This window comes from Nuphar pumila, chromosome 6 (assembly GCF_984573655.1).
Source record: "Nuphar pumila chromosome 6, dmNupPumi1.hap1.1, whole genome shotgun sequence".
Lineage (NCBI taxonomy): Eukaryota > Viridiplantae > Streptophyta > Magnoliopsida > Nymphaeales > Nymphaeaceae > Nuphar > Nuphar pumila.
The window spans coordinates 98,051,221-98,068,177 of record NC_143254.1 but is presented as its reverse complement, the minus strand read 5'-3'; the positions used below and the strand labels follow the sequence as shown (position 1 = coordinate 98,068,177).

At 43.2% G+C, this 16,957-nt stretch overlaps 3 protein-coding genes across 3 annotated transcripts; 2 read left to right on the top strand and 1 right to left on the bottom strand.

The window, feature by feature from the left end:
- The first annotated feature begins 378 nt into the window (after positions 1 to 378).
- On the top strand, positions 379 to 1,174 carry LOC149835338 (small ribosomal subunit protein eS30z/eS30y/eS30x). The gene is made up of 3 exons (XM_090008411.1): positions 379 to 490; positions 666 to 803; positions 914 to 1,174. The coding sequence occupies exons 1-3, from the start codon at positions 487 to 489 to the stop codon at positions 958 to 960; spliced, it is 189 nt and encodes a 62-aa protein (XP_089864537.1). The 5' UTR covers positions 379 to 486; the 3' UTR covers positions 961 to 1,174.
- A 621-nt stretch (positions 1,175 to 1,795) lies between these two features.
- Positions 1,796 to 2,524, bottom strand: LOC149835337 (agamous-like MADS-box protein AGL80). Its single transcript, XM_090009566.1, has one exon. The coding sequence runs from the start codon at positions 2,522 to 2,524 to the stop codon at positions 1,796 to 1,798; it is 729 nt and encodes a 242-aa protein (XP_089865692.1).
- A 12,686-nt stretch (positions 2,525 to 15,210) lies between these two features.
- Positions 15,211 to 15,992, top strand: LOC149835336 (small ribosomal subunit protein eS30z/eS30y/eS30x-like). The gene is made up of 3 exons (XM_090008410.1): positions 15,211 to 15,300; positions 15,485 to 15,622; positions 15,733 to 15,992. Exons 1-3 carry the CDS (start codon positions 15,297 to 15,299, stop codon positions 15,777 to 15,779), a joined length of 189 nt encoding a protein of 62 aa, XP_089864536.1. The 5' UTR covers positions 15,211 to 15,296; the 3' UTR covers positions 15,780 to 15,992.
- The last annotated feature ends 965 nt before the right edge of the window (positions 15,993 to 16,957 follow it).

Below are 16,957 nucleotides of genomic sequence, written 5' to 3'. Positions count from 1 at the left end.
TGAAACAAAAATGGAATCACCTTTTCCAAGAGGCTCTTATTTCACTGTTTTCAGGAAAAGTTTGGCTCATATCGGAAATTTCAGAAAAATATTGCCCATTCTTGAAATTATAGGCAAAAGGTTGAACCTTAAATAAAAAATTTCCTAAAAAAAATATACTTCATAAACTGGATTCTATAAAAAAATGGATTAAAAATAAGCAAAAAAAACACAAGGGCATCAGATTTCGACCCCAATCTGAATTAGATCGACCTAAAAAGAGCTATCCTTTATCTGATCCAAATCCGCAGTGTGCCACACGAAGCAAATCCGATTTGAATCTGGATCCGGATCCGGATCCACTGTCCTCATGTGCGCAAACCCTATCCAGGAAGGGGCAGTAGAACGCAGGAAATAGCCGCGTTTCTCGGTCTTCGCGTTCGGGTGAGGGTCGAGAGAAGCAGCAGCAGGAGCAGCCAGGGTTTCGTTTCGCCCTCAACCAAAGCCATGGGTCTTCTTCTTCTTCATCTCTAAATTCATTATCTTTGATCACCTCTTCTTCTTCATCCTCCCGTTCTTTGCCCTAACCTTTCAGGTTGGGAGTGAGTTGGGAAGAGGAAGGAGGGGGAGAGGGGTTTTGATGTGGTTCTTCATCTGATCAATTGGTGTTGAAAAAACAAATGCAGGGAAGGTTCACGGATCGTTGGCGCGAGCGGGGAAGGTAAGGGGGCAGACGCCGAAGGTGGCGAAGCAGGACAAGAAGAAGAAGCCCAGAGGCAGGGCTCACAAGCGCTTGCAGTACAACAGGCGCTTCGTTACCGCCGGTATCGCACACGCTTTCTCCGTTTCCCACTCGTCGTTTCTTCGCCTTTCTCTTGCTCTTTTTCTCTTTCGGAGATGCCTGATTTTTTCTTGTTTCTTGATGCCTTGTTAGTGGTTGGATTCGGGAAGAAGAGAGGGCCGAACTCGTCGGAGAAGTAGATCGTTGGTTCTTTTGCCCGTCGCTTGGGTAGATCATGGAGCTAGAAATTGCTCTTTTTTCTTTTCTTTTTCCTTTTCTGGGTTCATTTGGGGATTTTTGTGTGATGAACGTTTTGTTTTACTAGACAATTGTGAAATTTGTTTCGAGAAAGAACATGTAATTTTGGTTTGGTGACTTCTACAATGAATAGTAACAACACAGATTTTGGGAGCATGGTGATTGAGTGTGTGTGTTTTTATTTTTATACGTCGTGTGATTTTTTAATTTTTGTTACAATGTACAACCTTGAACCGGATTTGGCAATTCGTTGCTGGGAAGCTGGAAAATTTGAGTGATAGTTTGTGTAAAGCCACTTAAATCACATTATTGTTGATATACTGTGTTTCTTTCGTGTCATTGGGAGGTAGGTGAGAAGCAGAAAACCATGGTGGTTTATCATAGAATTTAAAAGTGTCTTACGGTTGAAGTGCGAATAAATTTAATAACAAAATGGGTTGGATTGACCATCTTCCAGGTGGTTCAGATTCATAGGAATCCAAACCCCAGATGGGATACTGAGTCGTTAGTTTGTCAATCTTCTGGTGGTCAATGAGAAAAGGTTTCTCATTGATCACTGTGTTATGAATGCCATATGTGATAGAAACTGCGTTCTTGTGATTTGAGACTGTTTTGTCATTAAGCATAGTTTCACAGAGGCATCTTATTGTGGCACATGATAGCATCTGCTCTTTCCTATCAAAGAAATTTTGAAGTGCACAAGGGAATTGATTATTGTTCCATCAAAAGCAGTTCAGATCTGCACTGAGAAGAGCAAGGATCAGCAGAAGCCATTCTTCACACATGAGAACCAGGATAAGTCCACTGGTTGGCATCTGCATATGGCCACTCAGGAGGATAATTTTCAAGACACTCCAGAAAGTCCACCAAGTACTGTTGTTCCTCATGATACACATGATCGACGCCCGTCCCATGCGCTGTACGTCGGTCCTCCTCCTTTTGTAGTCCCGCCGATGCCGGTACCATTGGCATCGTCAGCTGCGGCAGCACCGTCATCGGCATGGAAGGAGGCACTGATTGTGGCCCAAAGGGCCTAAGCAATTCGTTTCTTCCCCTGGCCTTCGCCAACCTAGCCTCCACAAGACATGCAAGAGCTTGCAGCTCCTCCACACCTGCACCATGCAAAACAGCCTTGTCTTTTATACCTTTGATCAACTTCGTCTTCAACTCCATCTCCCTGTTTTCCTTGGCTAGCCTAGAGTGCTGCTCCTTCATCTTGGCTATCCTTTGCCTGACGAAGCCTTCCTGGTTCAACATCTTCCTAGTCTTCTCTACCTGAGGCAACTCATTGAACTTGTCAATGATTTGGTGCACTGCAGCAGGAGTTGGCGGCCAGATCTCCGGTGTAGGCTCGCTTGGGCTAAACACGATGGCACAAGCTCTGATGCCACAGAGGGTACTGAGCTCAGCCACCTTCTTGATCAATCCCTTCTTCCTCTTCTTGAAGGTGGCCCTCCTTGCAGAATCTTTTGTGATCCAAGCTAAGTTCACCTTCTTCCTTGCCATGCCTGATACTCTCTGCAATGGTTTAGTATGGAAAGGTTGGGTGGGCTCTATGGGTCTTATATAATAGAGTGAGGATTGCCTGTTGATCCTTGAGATTTTTCTTTTCATTTAAAAAAATTAAATGCACAATTGTATCTATGGTTGTCCCCTATTATTATGATTGGGTTTCTAAATTTAGAAGATTGACCTTCTGTTGGAGCAATTTTAGGTGAGTTGTCTCTGGGATGCATGACAAGATTTTCAGCATCATGGTATAACCCCAACCTTAATGACTTTTTATACACGAGGATTCTACTAGTTTTCCAAGAAATCTCTACTTAATTGAGGACAAGTGTCGGCGTCGATTTCTTTGGAGATCGACTCTGATATTTCAAAACATCGTGATTGGATCATTAAATGTCTATCAAGAAAAATTCTCATATATATATCCATTTTCTTTTACCTTTATAAAAAAAAAATTTAAACAATATAAACACAATTTTTTGTTACTCATTTTTATGCTTTTCTTTGTGTCTTTTGGAAGGTGAGAGTAAGTCACATATCTAGTATTTGACGTTTTGCCATTTCACGTATTTTGCTAAGATATTGAGAGTGCGTTTGATTGCCTTGAATCTTAAATCTAAGGTGATTGGAGATCTTAGGATTTCAAATACATCGTCCAAAAAAAAGGGGAAAACTTGGTTTATTGGTAACAACTTAAAATTTTTGGGATCAATTTTTCTTCTGGGAAAGTTGTCATTTAAGTACCTAGGTTTAATAAAAAATCCAAATAGCAGTCTCAATTTTTTGAATTCCTGGTACAGATTTCACATTCCAAAAAACGATGGAACAGACCCTTGAGGTTAATTTCATTAATTACTCAGGCTTACCATGAGTTAACTGTGCACCTTGTCATTTTGTTCAGCCAATATACCTTTTGACAGTTTCTTGAAACAGTGAGGTCTGTATAAAGAATTTTAAAAGCCTGGGTCTTTGTCTGCAATTGTGGTAAAAGGACAATCTCTTAAATAAAATTTTTCCTTTTTCTCATATGAAAAGAATTATACTTTTTTAAATTCTTAATTGTATCCCAAAATTTACATATGAAATGATTTTTTATCAAAAATTGGCAAAAAAACACAGGTTCTAAATTTGTGTTTGCCATTTTCTGCCCTTTCCCAATGTTGATACTTTTCCTTCGTGTTTCCATCTTTTTTTAAAAGGAAAAGGTACTCATGTTTCTTCTTAAACAGCTTTACTCTTAGCCTGTTTTTTCTCACCTTTTTTATTTGTTAATACGAAGAAAACAGCGCTATAGTTTGGACATCCCATTTAGGGATGGCAATGGACAAGGTCTCTACCCCCGCCCCGTCTCAAAATCCGAACCTCCATCCCCACACGGGGATGAATTTTAACCTCCACCGCCATGTCCTTCATCCCTGGTCCAAACGGGGGAGAGGCAGGGCCCGTTTCCCCTTGGTCTATTGTCATCCCTTAGAAAGATTGGGGAGATGTGTCACCTTGACCGTGGCAGAGTCAATGTTTGCAGTGTAAAACTCTACAAGTACTCTCCACCTGCTTACCGGGGAAAGTTTCTCATCTGGCTTAAGCCTTGTGTATCAAACTCTTGACCTCTTTCAAGTGAAATCCTTAAGCCGACCCACCTAACAAGGTGTGTAGGGTTCTTGTGGGATGCCCCTTTTCTCACTTATTTTTTTACTCAAGGCGACATTTGTTTCTGTCGCTAACAGGTGACTCACAGTACTGCTGTGTTATGCCAATGGGAATTTATGATGCTTCTCAGTAACCGTGATCCACACTATTATTTTTCTCTGGTAACCATGTTGAATGTCTGGAAAAAATTGAAAAGAGCAAGAGAGTGAACAACGAATGTGGCCTGAACAGATCGTTTGACTCCCTGTCCAGGTTTGGACAGAACACCTTGCCCAGGGCAGACAGGACAGGGGCCCTGTCCAGTCTGTTCTGAAGGGTTTCTCTTTCTCTCTCTTTTTTAAATAAACTGTTCCTGTCCCCACCATTGCAAAGTGTGTGCGCGTGTGTGGAACATAGAAATGCATCTGCAGCGGCCACTGAACACCACGGAAGCATGTCCGCTGTTTGATGGGGACGGCCGTGTCTTTGCGCCTCCGCAGCATCCCAAATACTATTTCTTTTTTAGACAAGACTGGTTCTGATGTGCACTGCTTCTAATAAATCTCGAATGTCTTGTTTTTTTTTCTCCTTTAGCTTCAGCTGCATTTGCTAGGGAATCCTTGTTGGAACCTGCAGAGACATGCTCTCTCTCTCTCTCCTCTCTCTCTCTCTGGCTCTCTTGCTCTCTCTCTCTTGAAACCAAATGCCCCAAAATCGAGCTTAGGGCTTTGCTCCTTCATCCATGGAAGCATGGAATCCTGTGTTCAGCGACATTTGAGATACATATAGTTTCTCTGTGCCGCAAGCAGCCGACTCTCTCTCTCTCGATTGACACTCTCGATCCCTCCATCTCCGGTGTACTGTGATATTTTGCGATAGAAGCCGCTGCCGACTAGTCCTGGCAGTGGAATCATCTCCCGGTGCACGGCCGCCCTGAGCAGCAGCCACCAGCCGACAACCCCAACTCCGCTCCATTTTCTGTTTTGCTGCAGACACCAACTCGGCGACGCCCGACATCCACCATGCCTGAGCTGCTTCCCTCGGCTCACGATGTCTTCTTCTTCCCCTGATTTTTTTCCACTGACGATGCACCACCACTGCCACCATTTCGGCGACCTCACTGTTTTCCTTTTCTTCTCTAACCCAAGTCGATCCTCACGGTGGGAGCTCGTGTTTGCTTGAGCCGTGTAGCCACACATCTAGCCGCATCAGCCTCCCTCCAGTTTTGGGATTGGTGAGCAGCGCGGTGCCTATTGCTGCAAAACCCGTGGGAGCCACAAATTCGTTTTCTCTCTTTTCTCAGGTGCCGAAGGGAAGGCCGATGCTGCCATTCTGAGCCCAAGAACCGTTGACGTTTGCCTCCGGTGGTTTTCCAGTTTTGTCGGGCGTGGGTTTTCTCCCTCCTCTGCTATCCGTCTTCTTCTTCTTCAAGTTGTTGGCAATCTGACTGCAAGTCTGCAACTGCCAAGCTTCATTCTGACGAAGGCGTCAAAGTCTGCATTTCAAGCTGCAGGCTCGAACGGAGGTTGCCCTATCTTGTGCTGCGTTGGTTGGTCGTGTTGATCACCGCCGGAGCCCCCGACCCTCGCAGGTGTGCCTCTATCTTGTTTATTTCCTTTTTCAGAGTTTCGTAGGCTCCTTCATTGGTGCCTTTCGTCTTTCAGTTATGCGCCCCTCGTCTAGCCATTTTTGGGGACTTGCTCCCGATCTCCCATTGAGGGTCAACTTGCGAGCCCTACATTTCATCAAGGAAGCAGTGAACGACTGGGGTGCAGCCTTTGTGCTTCGCCGATGGGGATTGGATGTCGTCTTGCCTTTCAGGCTCAATCGTTGGTTCTTCTCTAAGCTTTCGGAGTCCCTCCGATCATGCCTAGATGTGGGCTCTCTTCGTATTTCAGACATTAGGTTTTTCCTGCAAGCTATTAGACGAGAGCCTCTCGAAGCGTACTCTGTTAAGGCTTTGCTTGTTTCTCCTTTCTTCATTCGTGAGCTTCCAGAATGGGTTGCCGATCGAGGATGGAAGCAGGTCCCATCTACTTGGCAAAGCTCATTCCATGCTATTCGTTATAGATCCCAGTTGAGTCATGCCAGGCCGGGAGATTGGTGGTGTGCTAATTGTTTTTCTTTGAACTTCCACAAACGCTGTGATTGTCATAAGTGCGGCTTATCTTTTCTCTCTCGTCGGCACCCAGTCTGGAAGCGAAGACGATCTAACCTCTCACATTCTCATTCATCGGAGATGAATCTAGTCTCTAAAGATTTTTCTGGGGTGGTGCGTCATCCGGCAAGTCGGAATCCTGAACGGCCTTCTCAAAAATTATCCTTCTCGCCATGGGTGCAAATTGGCAATCTCCACAACCCGGCGATTTCATTCAATGCTGTCAAGATTGGGTCTATCTGGGTCTCGGTCCAACTGCAACACTTTGGGCTATCTTTTCCATCTATTGCTCCAACTATGTTAGACTCTTCGCCAGCTTTTGATGGCATCTCCCAACCTTTGCATGTTCTGCCAGGGGTGGGCCCCAAAAAATTTGGGTTTGCCATCAATGCTTTCTCTCTTAGAGATTTGCCGCTCACTATTTATAATGCACAAAGCTCGACGTCTGATTCTTTTTGCGCTAATTCTCATGGCGGACTGATGGCGCGGTTGGGTAGGCATGCTCGTGGGAAGCAGAGAAAATTTTTGCCATCTTCGCCATCACGAGCTCTGTCTAGGGTGGGCCCACAAATATTTGACCATGATAGCAATGCTTTCTCTAATGGAGTTCAGTCATCAGCTTTTTCTCAAGCTCGGGGCCTGGTATCTGCTTCTCTTTGTACCAATTGCCATTTCAGCTTGGAGGCGCGGTTGGGCAGGCTTGCGCGTGATGGACAAAGGACGAATCTGCTATCGTCCCTTATTATTTTTCCCTCCAGACGCTATGACTATCTGGTTATCAATCTTATTGTGTTTAATGTTAGAACCAACATGACAATCAGATATATACATGGTGCTTGGATCCTCGGTACCTCGTCCTTTCCCTGTATTGCATTATGTCTCTGAGGTTTTTTCTTCTACCAAATCTTTTGGTATTCCGCCAAACGCGGTCTCCTACATTAGTCCAGCACAGGGTCAGCAGCATCCTAGTCCACAACCCCTGGGTGTCACGGTTGTCGATGCAGCTAAGTTGCTGGATATCTCTCTCTCATCTTCACAACTGCAAGCGATAGCTGTTGATATGGATTATACGATTTCAGCTATTTCTGCGATTATTGGGGACTCTCTCTGCAACTCTGGTGGAGCAAATTGCGAGCACTTGGGCATTTTCGATGGTCACTTGAGGTCGTCTGTCAGTGCTGGTGGTCAACGAAGAAGAAGGAGGCCTTCGTTAATTGTTTCGGCTACCGATGCTAGGTCCCCAAGAAGGTCATCTCGGTGCCACCAACCACGGGTTTTTCCAGATTTTATTCCATGAAGACTGTTTGTTGGAATGTTAGGGGCTTAAATTGTCCCACTAAACGTTTGTTTCTGGCTAATTGGGTTAGGGAGCAAAAGCCTGACCTTCTTGCTTTATGTGAAACTAAAATAGAGGTCATCTCGCTCGTGGTCGTTTCTAGCATCTGGCAGGGAGCTAACTATTTCTATAAGCCAGCGGTAAATCATGCAGGAGGTATCCTTATCTTGGGAAAGCAGTATTTAAATTTATCACAGCTGGATGTGAGTCTTTTCTCTTTGTCTGTTGCTTTCAATTTGCAGGCAGTTGATAGAAGATGAGTGATTTTTGTTGTTTATGGACCTAATCTCTTCGCCATGAGGCCCGCTTTTTGGGATGATTTGGATAGGGTTGTCGTTTCCAGCGCGAATTGTCACCTTCTTATGGGGGATTTCAATTGTTTGTTATCTATCCATGACTCTAATAACCTCGTAATTCCTAATCCCTCTATGCGAGGTTTCCAAGACTTTGTTCACCATCATTTTCTCTACCCTATTCCTTTAACCGGGGAGCGCTTCTCTTGGTCGAATATGTTGTCTCGTCCGTGCTGTAGGGTCCTTGATAGGGTCTTTGTCACACCTAATTTATTGGACCTCATTCTCGACGTTAAGTGTGTGTTGTTTGCTCCCTCTATCTCGGATCATGAACAGATCATCACTCATTTGGGGGATGACTTTCAACCCACTAGGAGCTTTGCGTTTGAAGAATGGTGGCTTCAGGAGCCAGATTTTCTCACGGTTATTACTAATTCTTGGAACAAAACTGTTGATGAGCATTGGGCTTCGCTACGTGTTCAAAATAAGCTTTCTCGTCTAGCTAAGGATATCAAAGCTTGGCTTCATAGTCGTAAGGTGGAGAAATTTCAGCAAATAGCCGCATGGGATCAAGAGATTTATGAGTTGTATCAGTCTATGTCTTCTCCTGACTCTCTTTCTGATTTGCAACTTCTCAATCTTCAGGCCAGGTCCTTAGAATTAACTATGCTCTTGAAAAACTGGAGGATCAAAGAAGAAATTTGTTGGAAGCAAAGGTCTAGGGTGAAATGACTTGCGGCTAGTGATGGCAACATTATTATTTTTCACTCATATGCTTCCCATCGTCATAGGAGGAAGGTTGTTCCTTCTATCTCCATTGAGGGTGTTTCTTATCTCAATCAACACGTTAATCCGACAGTCTCGCTATACTTTAAGGACTTATATTCTGCTTCGTTAACTGCAGAGGGTGTCTTTGGTAATATCCTAGTTGGCTCAATTCAGTCAAAGCAAGCCAGATCTATGCAAAGAAGGTTCTCTGAAGATGAGATTTTTTCGGCCATTAAGGATCTGTCGGGTTGGAAAGCGCCTGACATTGACGGGTTTCATGTCGACTTTTTTAGAATCTTTTGGGACTGTGTTAAATCAGACGTGGTGAGTATGTTTGATGAGTTTCATCGTAACTCCAGACTGCCTTATCATTTGCATGTTGCTATTATTTCACTTATTCCGAAAGATGATGAGGCCAATGATATTTCTCGATTCCGACCAATCTCAGTTATGAGTGCTCTCTATCGGATGTTTGCCAAAGTTTTGGCAAATAGGCTGAAATCAGCTGCTAACCAGATTTTTTCAGACTCTCAGTTTGCCTTTATTCGTAATAGGAGGGTCCAACACTCGTTCATCATGGCGTCCGAGGTGGTCCATTCCTTGCAGCATAGCGGTCAACCTTACTTTGTCCTTAAATTAGACTTTCATAAAGCTTTTGACTCTGTGCATTGGCCATTCTTATTTCAAATGTTAGCAAATTTCGGTATTGGTCGTCGTTTTTCTGGTTGGGTGAGAGAGATGGTCTCAAATGCCCAGGCCATGTTAAATATCAATGGTATTAGAGGAGAACGGTTCAAGCTAGGGCGGGGTTTGCGGCAAGGGTGCCCCCTATCACCTTTGTTGTTCAATGCAGTTGCTGAGGGTCTTGTGGTCTTGCTTAAGCAAGCTGTTGTATCGGGTTTCATTGATCCTTTGCAGGTTTCCGACGTCCCGAGTCATATTCTTACTTATGCTGATGATATGATCATTTTTGGTCATGCAAATGTTCAACATATGCTTAGGTTCAAGCTTATCATTCAGTTCTTTCTCTCCATGTCACAGCTTTCTCTAAATGAGACCAAATACTCTATTACCATGTTCAATGTTAATGCCAATATGCTTGCAGCTGGAAAGAGAATTTTTAATTGCACTACTTCTGACTTGCCTATTATGTACCTTGGCTTGCCATTACAAGTGAAACCCCTCTCTTCAGCGGCTTGGGCTCCGACACTTCAAAAAGTGAAGCGCAAATTGTTTTCGTGGCAGTCGTCTTATCTCTCTAGCGCTGGACGTCTAACCTTAGTCAAACATGTTCTTTCAACTATTCCAGAATTTTTCATGTCTCTGTTTGTGATGTCTGTGGGAGTAGAGAAGCAGCTGGCGCGCTTGCTTGCAGGCTTTCTATGGTCTGGGTGTAAACTCAAAGGTAAGCGTCACTTGATTGGTTGGCGTTCGGTGGTACTACCTCGGCGTATGGGTAGTTTAGGCATTCTGGTGCCCAGACTGCGAAGCATTGTTCTTGTCGCCAAGCAATGTTGGTTGGCCCACCAACCGGATAACCCTTGTGCTAGTTTTCTTCTTGCTAAATATGGGGATCAAACTCTTATTCTGGTTCGTCTGGGAACCCGAGGTTTGGCGCTCTCGCACTTGCGTAAATCGTGGTTGAGGGCTTTAGCCTGCTTTAGAGACCATTTTGAGGTCTCTGGAAATTTTGGTCAGTGGTTGCAGTGGGCGTTGGCACCAAGCGGAGAGTTTCTCACCAAAAAGTCTATAGATCGTTGCTACCGCCAGGGGCTGATTGGTTGCCCGAGGATGTGCTTTGGGCGAAGGGTCCTTCCCACGTTCTCGAGTCCTGGCTTGGTTAATTTTGCACGATAGGATCCAGACCCACAATAATTTAAAGAAGTGGGGCATTCAACTCCCGAGTTGGTGCGTGCTTTGTCAAGCTGCAGAAGAATCTACGTTTCACTTGTTCTGGTCTTGCCCAATATTTATGGAAATCTTTAGCAGGACCTGGAGGCATCCGGAAGTATTTTTTAAGGAGGAGTCCTTTGCGCTAGATCTGATCTTGGGGTCGGTTTGTATTAGGCGCAGCAAAAGGTGGAGGTTCATCTGGCGGACGTGGTTGCTTACTTCTTGGTGGTTTGTTTGGATGGCACGAAACAATGCTCATTTTCGTCATATTCGAGTTAACATTCAAAACCTGGTGCATAAAATCTTGGTAGATGTTTATGCGATCTTGCGTATGCATCTTAGTGATCTTCTACTCCCTCCTGCTGATGCTACCTATCCTTTGTCGCAATCTGGGCAAGCGGCTCCGGCGTGAGCCCATTTTATCTGTCTAATGTTCTTTTCTCTTGTGATTTCTTTATTTGTATTGGCTTTTGTTCTTGTTGAGTTCATGGGTTCAACATTTTGTTGATCTTCATGAGTGGTAATGTTGAATTACTTTAGTCTCTCTCTCTCTCTCTCTCTCTCTCTCTCTCTCTATATATATATATATATATATATATATATATATATATATATATATATATCTATAAAAGCCAGTGAGAATCAATTGATTGAAAATCATTCCTGTCCACCATCTGCCTCATCTGAGGATTCTTATTGATCTTGCTTTAATTTTGAGCACAGAAGTGGCGATGCATTGGTAGCACTAGAGGTGCTTCCAATAAAGTTCCTGTGCCTTGTACATAGACTTGGCCTGTGGTTTCACATGTCTTATATGGATTACAAGAGCTTTTCTTAGAATTGATAGAGCCAATGCAATTGCACTGGACTTGGAGTTATCCAACGCTGGCTTAGTTGCTTAGCTTAACTTACCTGCCTAACACAACACATCCCACTCTGATGCTAGTGCTAGACGAAGCAGGTTATACGTTCCCCCCCCGATGATTCACTGAATCCCACACCTGTGTTCGGGGCTTTGAATGAGCACCACGTATACAAGAACATGGGGCTCGTATTCCTATGTATGTTGACATAACTTTGCATCGGACTCTGGTGTTGTTGCAAAGACTTAAGTACCCTTTATTGCTATTCTTCTCATAAAGTGATGGTTTGAGAAAATGACAAAAATGCCCTTCATTCAAAAAAGAAAAAAAAATAGTTCAAAAAAAGGACAAACATGTCCTCCATCCAGAAAGTCGAGGATGATGTTGACTCTTCAAAGTCTTCTTCTTTTTCTGTTCAAAAAAAGGACAAACATGTCTTCTTCTTCTTTCTCCGTAAAACACTGTAAAACCCTTTCTCTCTCTAGAGAAGAAATCAAGGGAAACAAAGAGTACTTCCTGGAGAAGGCCATGAACATCAACCCTCTCACTCTCTCTCCTTTCTCTCTCTACTTCTGTGCACATCCAACAGACGATCCTACATTGCTCCATCGTCATCTTCTTCTTCTTCCTTCTTCGTAAAACACTGTAAAACCCTCTCTCTCTGTAGAGAAGAAATCAAGGGAGGTAAAGGGTTCCTCCTGGAGAAGGCCATGAACACCAACCCTCTCACTCTCTCTCCCTTCTCTCTCTACTTATGTGCCTGATTTAGAGTTTTTGCCCTTACAGAAGAGGGGTCCGGGGGCTCCCCCCCGGCGCGGATCCCGCTGCGCGGTTAGCGGGCGGGGGTCCAGGGGGGGCCGCCCCTGGCGGGGGGCTCGGGGGGCAGCGCCCTCCGGACCAAATTTTTTTGGGCCTTCCAACAATGATTTGTAGTATTATCGAGCTTTCCTACAGCAATTTGTAGTGTCTTCCGTAAATCGCGAAACACTATAGCGATTTGTAGTGTCTTCCGTAGCGATTTACGGAAGACACTACAAATCGCTATAGCGATTTGAGGAAGACACTACAAATCGCTATAGCGATTTGTGGAAGACAATACAAATCGCTATAGCGATTTACGGAAGACACTACAAATCGCTATAGCGTTTCGCGATTTCGCCGGGGGGGGAGCCCCCGGACCCCCCTTCTGTAAGGGCAAAAACTCTAAATCAGGCACATAAGTAGAGAGAGAAGGGAGAGAGAGTGAGAGGGTTGGTGTTCATGGCCTTCTCCAGGAGGAACCCTTTACCTCCCTTGATTTCTTCTCTACAGAGAGAGAGGGTTTTACAGTGTTTTACGAAGAAGGAAGAAGAAGAAGATGACGATGGAGCAATGTAGGATCGTCTGTTGGATGTGCACAGAAGTAGAGAGAGAAAGGAGAGAGAGCGAGAGGGTTGATGTTCATGACCTTCTCCAGGAAGAACTCTTTGTTTCCCTTGATTTCTTCTCTAGAGAGAGAAAGGGTTTTACAGTGTTTTACGGAGAAAGAAGAAGAAGACATGTTTGTCCTTTTTTTGAACAGAAAAAGAAGAAGACTTTGAAGAGTCAACATCATCCTCGACTTTCTGGATGGAGGACATGTTTGTCCTTTTTTTGAACTATTTCTTTTTTCTTTTTTGAATGAAGGGCATTTTTGTCATTTTCTCAAACCATCACTTTATGAGAAGAATAGCAATAAAGGGTACTTAAGTCTTTGCAACAAAACCAGAGTCCGATGCAAAGTTATGTCAACATACACATGAATATGAGCCCCATGTGCTTGTATACGTGGTGCTCATTCAAAGCCCCGAACACAGGCGTGGGATTCAGTGAATCATCGGGGGCGAACATACACAACCCTCTTAGTGCTAGCCCTGCTGCAACCAGGAATGCATTGATTGATTGACTTACTTGTCTCCCATCCTTGTTCCTGACATTGCGAGTGAGAGGACTTCAGCAGCTCTTGTCTGGCCTACGCTCTTACTTGTCCCCCACTTGAGAGCTAACTACAAAGAGAAGGTGGTGATGGTGGAGGTGGGGGGAGGGTTGGCACCTCATGCTCAGGGTATATTCTTTTCCTTTGATAATCACGCTCACGCTATTTAACGTAGCCACCAACCCACGAAGAGAGAAAGAGCCGAAAGAAACATCAACATTACTAAAGCATGGGATCAACAAAAAGTTGAGCCCGCAAAAAAAAAATCCAGACCCAAAATAAAAGGGCTAAAAGCACGAAGGCAAAACATAAAAATAGAAGAACACAAAGATCAACCAGGGTTTTAAAGAAGAGAAGGCAGCTGAAAGAGGTGAATAACACGTAGAGAGAGAGAGAGAGAGAGAGAGAGAGAGAGAGAGAGAGAGAGAGAGAGAGAGAGAGGATCTTGTAATTGTACCCTTTCTTGCAGGAGCGCCTTCAGTTCATACGCTTGCTTTGAGAACTCCTATGGCCACGATGATGCTGACCGGAGAGGTGAGAATCCAATTCCCATTCTCAGTGGAATTATAGCAAAGATGTCCTTCTCTTTCTCTAAATATCAATGGTGATGTTTTCAAAATCACTTATTTTTATTGATTTTGTTGTCATATCTATATATTTATGTTGACATGGATTATATAAAGGAAAATATTTGGTAGGTAAGAAATCATAGGCACAAGCTGTATCAACTCAATCTAACTATATAGATATGTTCACCATTGTTTGTTTGCTAAGGATCGAGCCTCATATCACGCTTTTCTAACGTAAAAATATGATTTTTTGAGTTATAAAGTTTTGGCATATTGAGGGCCGCTGATTTTTAAATCCCTTTAAAAGCCTGCTTACTTGTCGTAACTGTATAATTCAAAACAAGTTTCCTACTAAAAAGACCATGTATATCACATCTGTAACATTTGATTCACAAAAAATAAATTTTTTTAAAGAAAAGAGTGATTTCTACTCAATATTTCCCTGCCTTCATTAGTACCAAGTATTTACCCTTATATAATAATGCCCATATTTTTTTTTGTTTTCTTGAAAAAAAAACAAGTATTTTTTATTTATCAAAAGTTTTCTCTTGCTAGAATTTCCAATCCTGATATTTTTCACATGGGCAGAAACGGCAGTTGTGGTTGTCTTGTCAATGGGCCAGACTGTTTGGATCCTGACCCAAATCATATCCAATGCAAGGTATGTTAGGCAATCACAAATATTGGTTACATTTCAGAATTTTGTCATGATGTATTAAAAAGTTGATCAGTTGTATAAAATCGTGTTATTTTCAAAACATCACTGTATTAACAGGTTTTATTATGTTTATATTCTTAACATAATTATTTTATATTTTAAACTTTTGAATGTTTTAGCATGCCCCGAAGGGGTTTGGTTTACTGGGATAGGGCCTTCGCCGCTAAGCATGTGGTCTAGGTTCAAATCCCATGGGCATCACCCATTGCGCAAGCAGAATCATGTTCAACTCCATGAGGGCAAGGGGTAAGCCCATTGAATTTTACGCTGTCAGGACAGTGATCAGTAGGCAGAGCCAGCGCTGCTAGGTCTGTGATCCTGGGGTTTTTGTCAACGGCAGCTGCCAAATAATCAAGGGTTTTACAAATTCAACGTAAAAAGAGCTATCCTTTATCTGATCCAAATCCGCAGTGTGCCAGACGAAGCAAATCCGATTTGAAACCGGATTAGGATCCGGATCTGGATCCACTGTCCTCATGTGCACAAACCCTAGCCAGGAAGAGGCATTAGAAAGCAGGAAGTCTTCGCATTCGGCGGGTCGAAAGAAGCAGCAGCAGCTAGGGTTTCGTTTCGCCCTCAACCAAAGCCATGGGTCTTCTTCTTCTTCTTCTTCTTCTTTTCATTCATTATCTTCGATCACCTCTTCTCCTTGATCCTTCCGTTCTCTGCCCTAACCTCTCAGGTTGGGAGTGAGTTGGGAAGAGGAAGAATGAGTGGGAGAGGGGTTTTGATGTGGTTCTTCATCTGATCAATTGGTGTTGAAAAAACAAATGCAGGGAAGGTTCACGGATCGTTGGCGCGAGCGGGGAAGGTGAGGGGGCAGACGCCGAAGGTGGCGAAGCAGGACAAGAAGAAGAAGCCCAGAGGCAGGGCTCACAAGCGCATGCAGTACAACAGGCGCTTCGTTACCGCCGGTATCGCACACGCTTTCTCCGTTTCCCACCCGTCGTTTCTTCGCCTTTCTCTTGCTCTTTTTCTCTTTCGTCGATGCCTGATTTTTTCTTGTTTCTTGATGCCTTGTTAGTGGTTGGATTCGGGAAGAAGAGAGGGCCGAACTCGTCGGAGAAGTAGATCGTTCGTTCTTTCGCCCGTCGCTTGGGTAAATCATGGAGCTAGAAATCCCTCTTTTTTCTTTTCTTTTTCCTTTTCTGGGTTCATTTGGGGATTTTTGTGTGATGGACGTTTTGTTTACTGAACAATTGTGAATTCTGATTCGAGGAAGAACATGTAGTTTTGGTTTGGTAACTTCTACATTGAATAGTAACAACTCAGATTTTGGTTGCATGGTGATTGTGTGTGTTCTTTTCTTTTATACGTCGTGTGATTTTTTAATTTTTGTTACAATGTACAACCTTGCACCGGATTTGGCAATTCGTTGCTGGGAAGATGAAAATTGTTCATACCTGTTTAGGGATAGTTTGTGTAAAGCCACTTAAATCACATTATTGTTGATATACTGTGTTTCTTTCGTGTCATTGGGAGGTAGGTGAGAATCTGAAAACCATGGTGGTTTATCATAGAATTTAAAAGTGTTTTACGGTCGATGTGAATAAATCTAATACCAAAATGGGCTGGATTGAACATCTTCCAGGTGGATCAGATTCATAAGAATCCAAACCCCAGGTGGGATACTGAGTCGTTAGTTTGTCAATCTTCTGGTGCTCAATGAGAAAAGGTTTCTCATTGATCACTGTGTTGCAAATGCCATATGTGATACATCTGCGTTCTTATGATTTGAAACTGTTTTGTCATTAAGCATAATTTCACGGAGGCATCTTATTGTGGCACATTTGAACATTTGCTCTTTCCCATCAAAGAAATTTTGAAGTGTACAAGGGAATTGATTATTGTTCCATCATAAGGAGCTTTATGGTTCTTCTTTCTTTTTATTAATCTTGTTGGAGTCTCAGTTTTTTATGGATCTAACTTAATCAAGCATCATAAGCTCAAACTGAGATGATCTAAATATTGAAAAATCAGGTTTAATGCTTTATTTGTTTAAAGAAAATGACCAAGCAAGTCAAACTGGAAGTCGTACCAAACATGAGAAGGTTATGCATGTGGTGAAGTCACTGCTATATATGCACAATACATGTGCGACATAGATGAAATTAATTTTTCAGACAGGAAAATTTCTGAAGCTTATCCAGTACTGTCTAAAACATGAAACGTGATCATCTTCTGTAAAGGGATTTTAGCTCTTTTTGATCTACCAGTGGCACATTTCATTTTGGTGATCTTTTCTTATC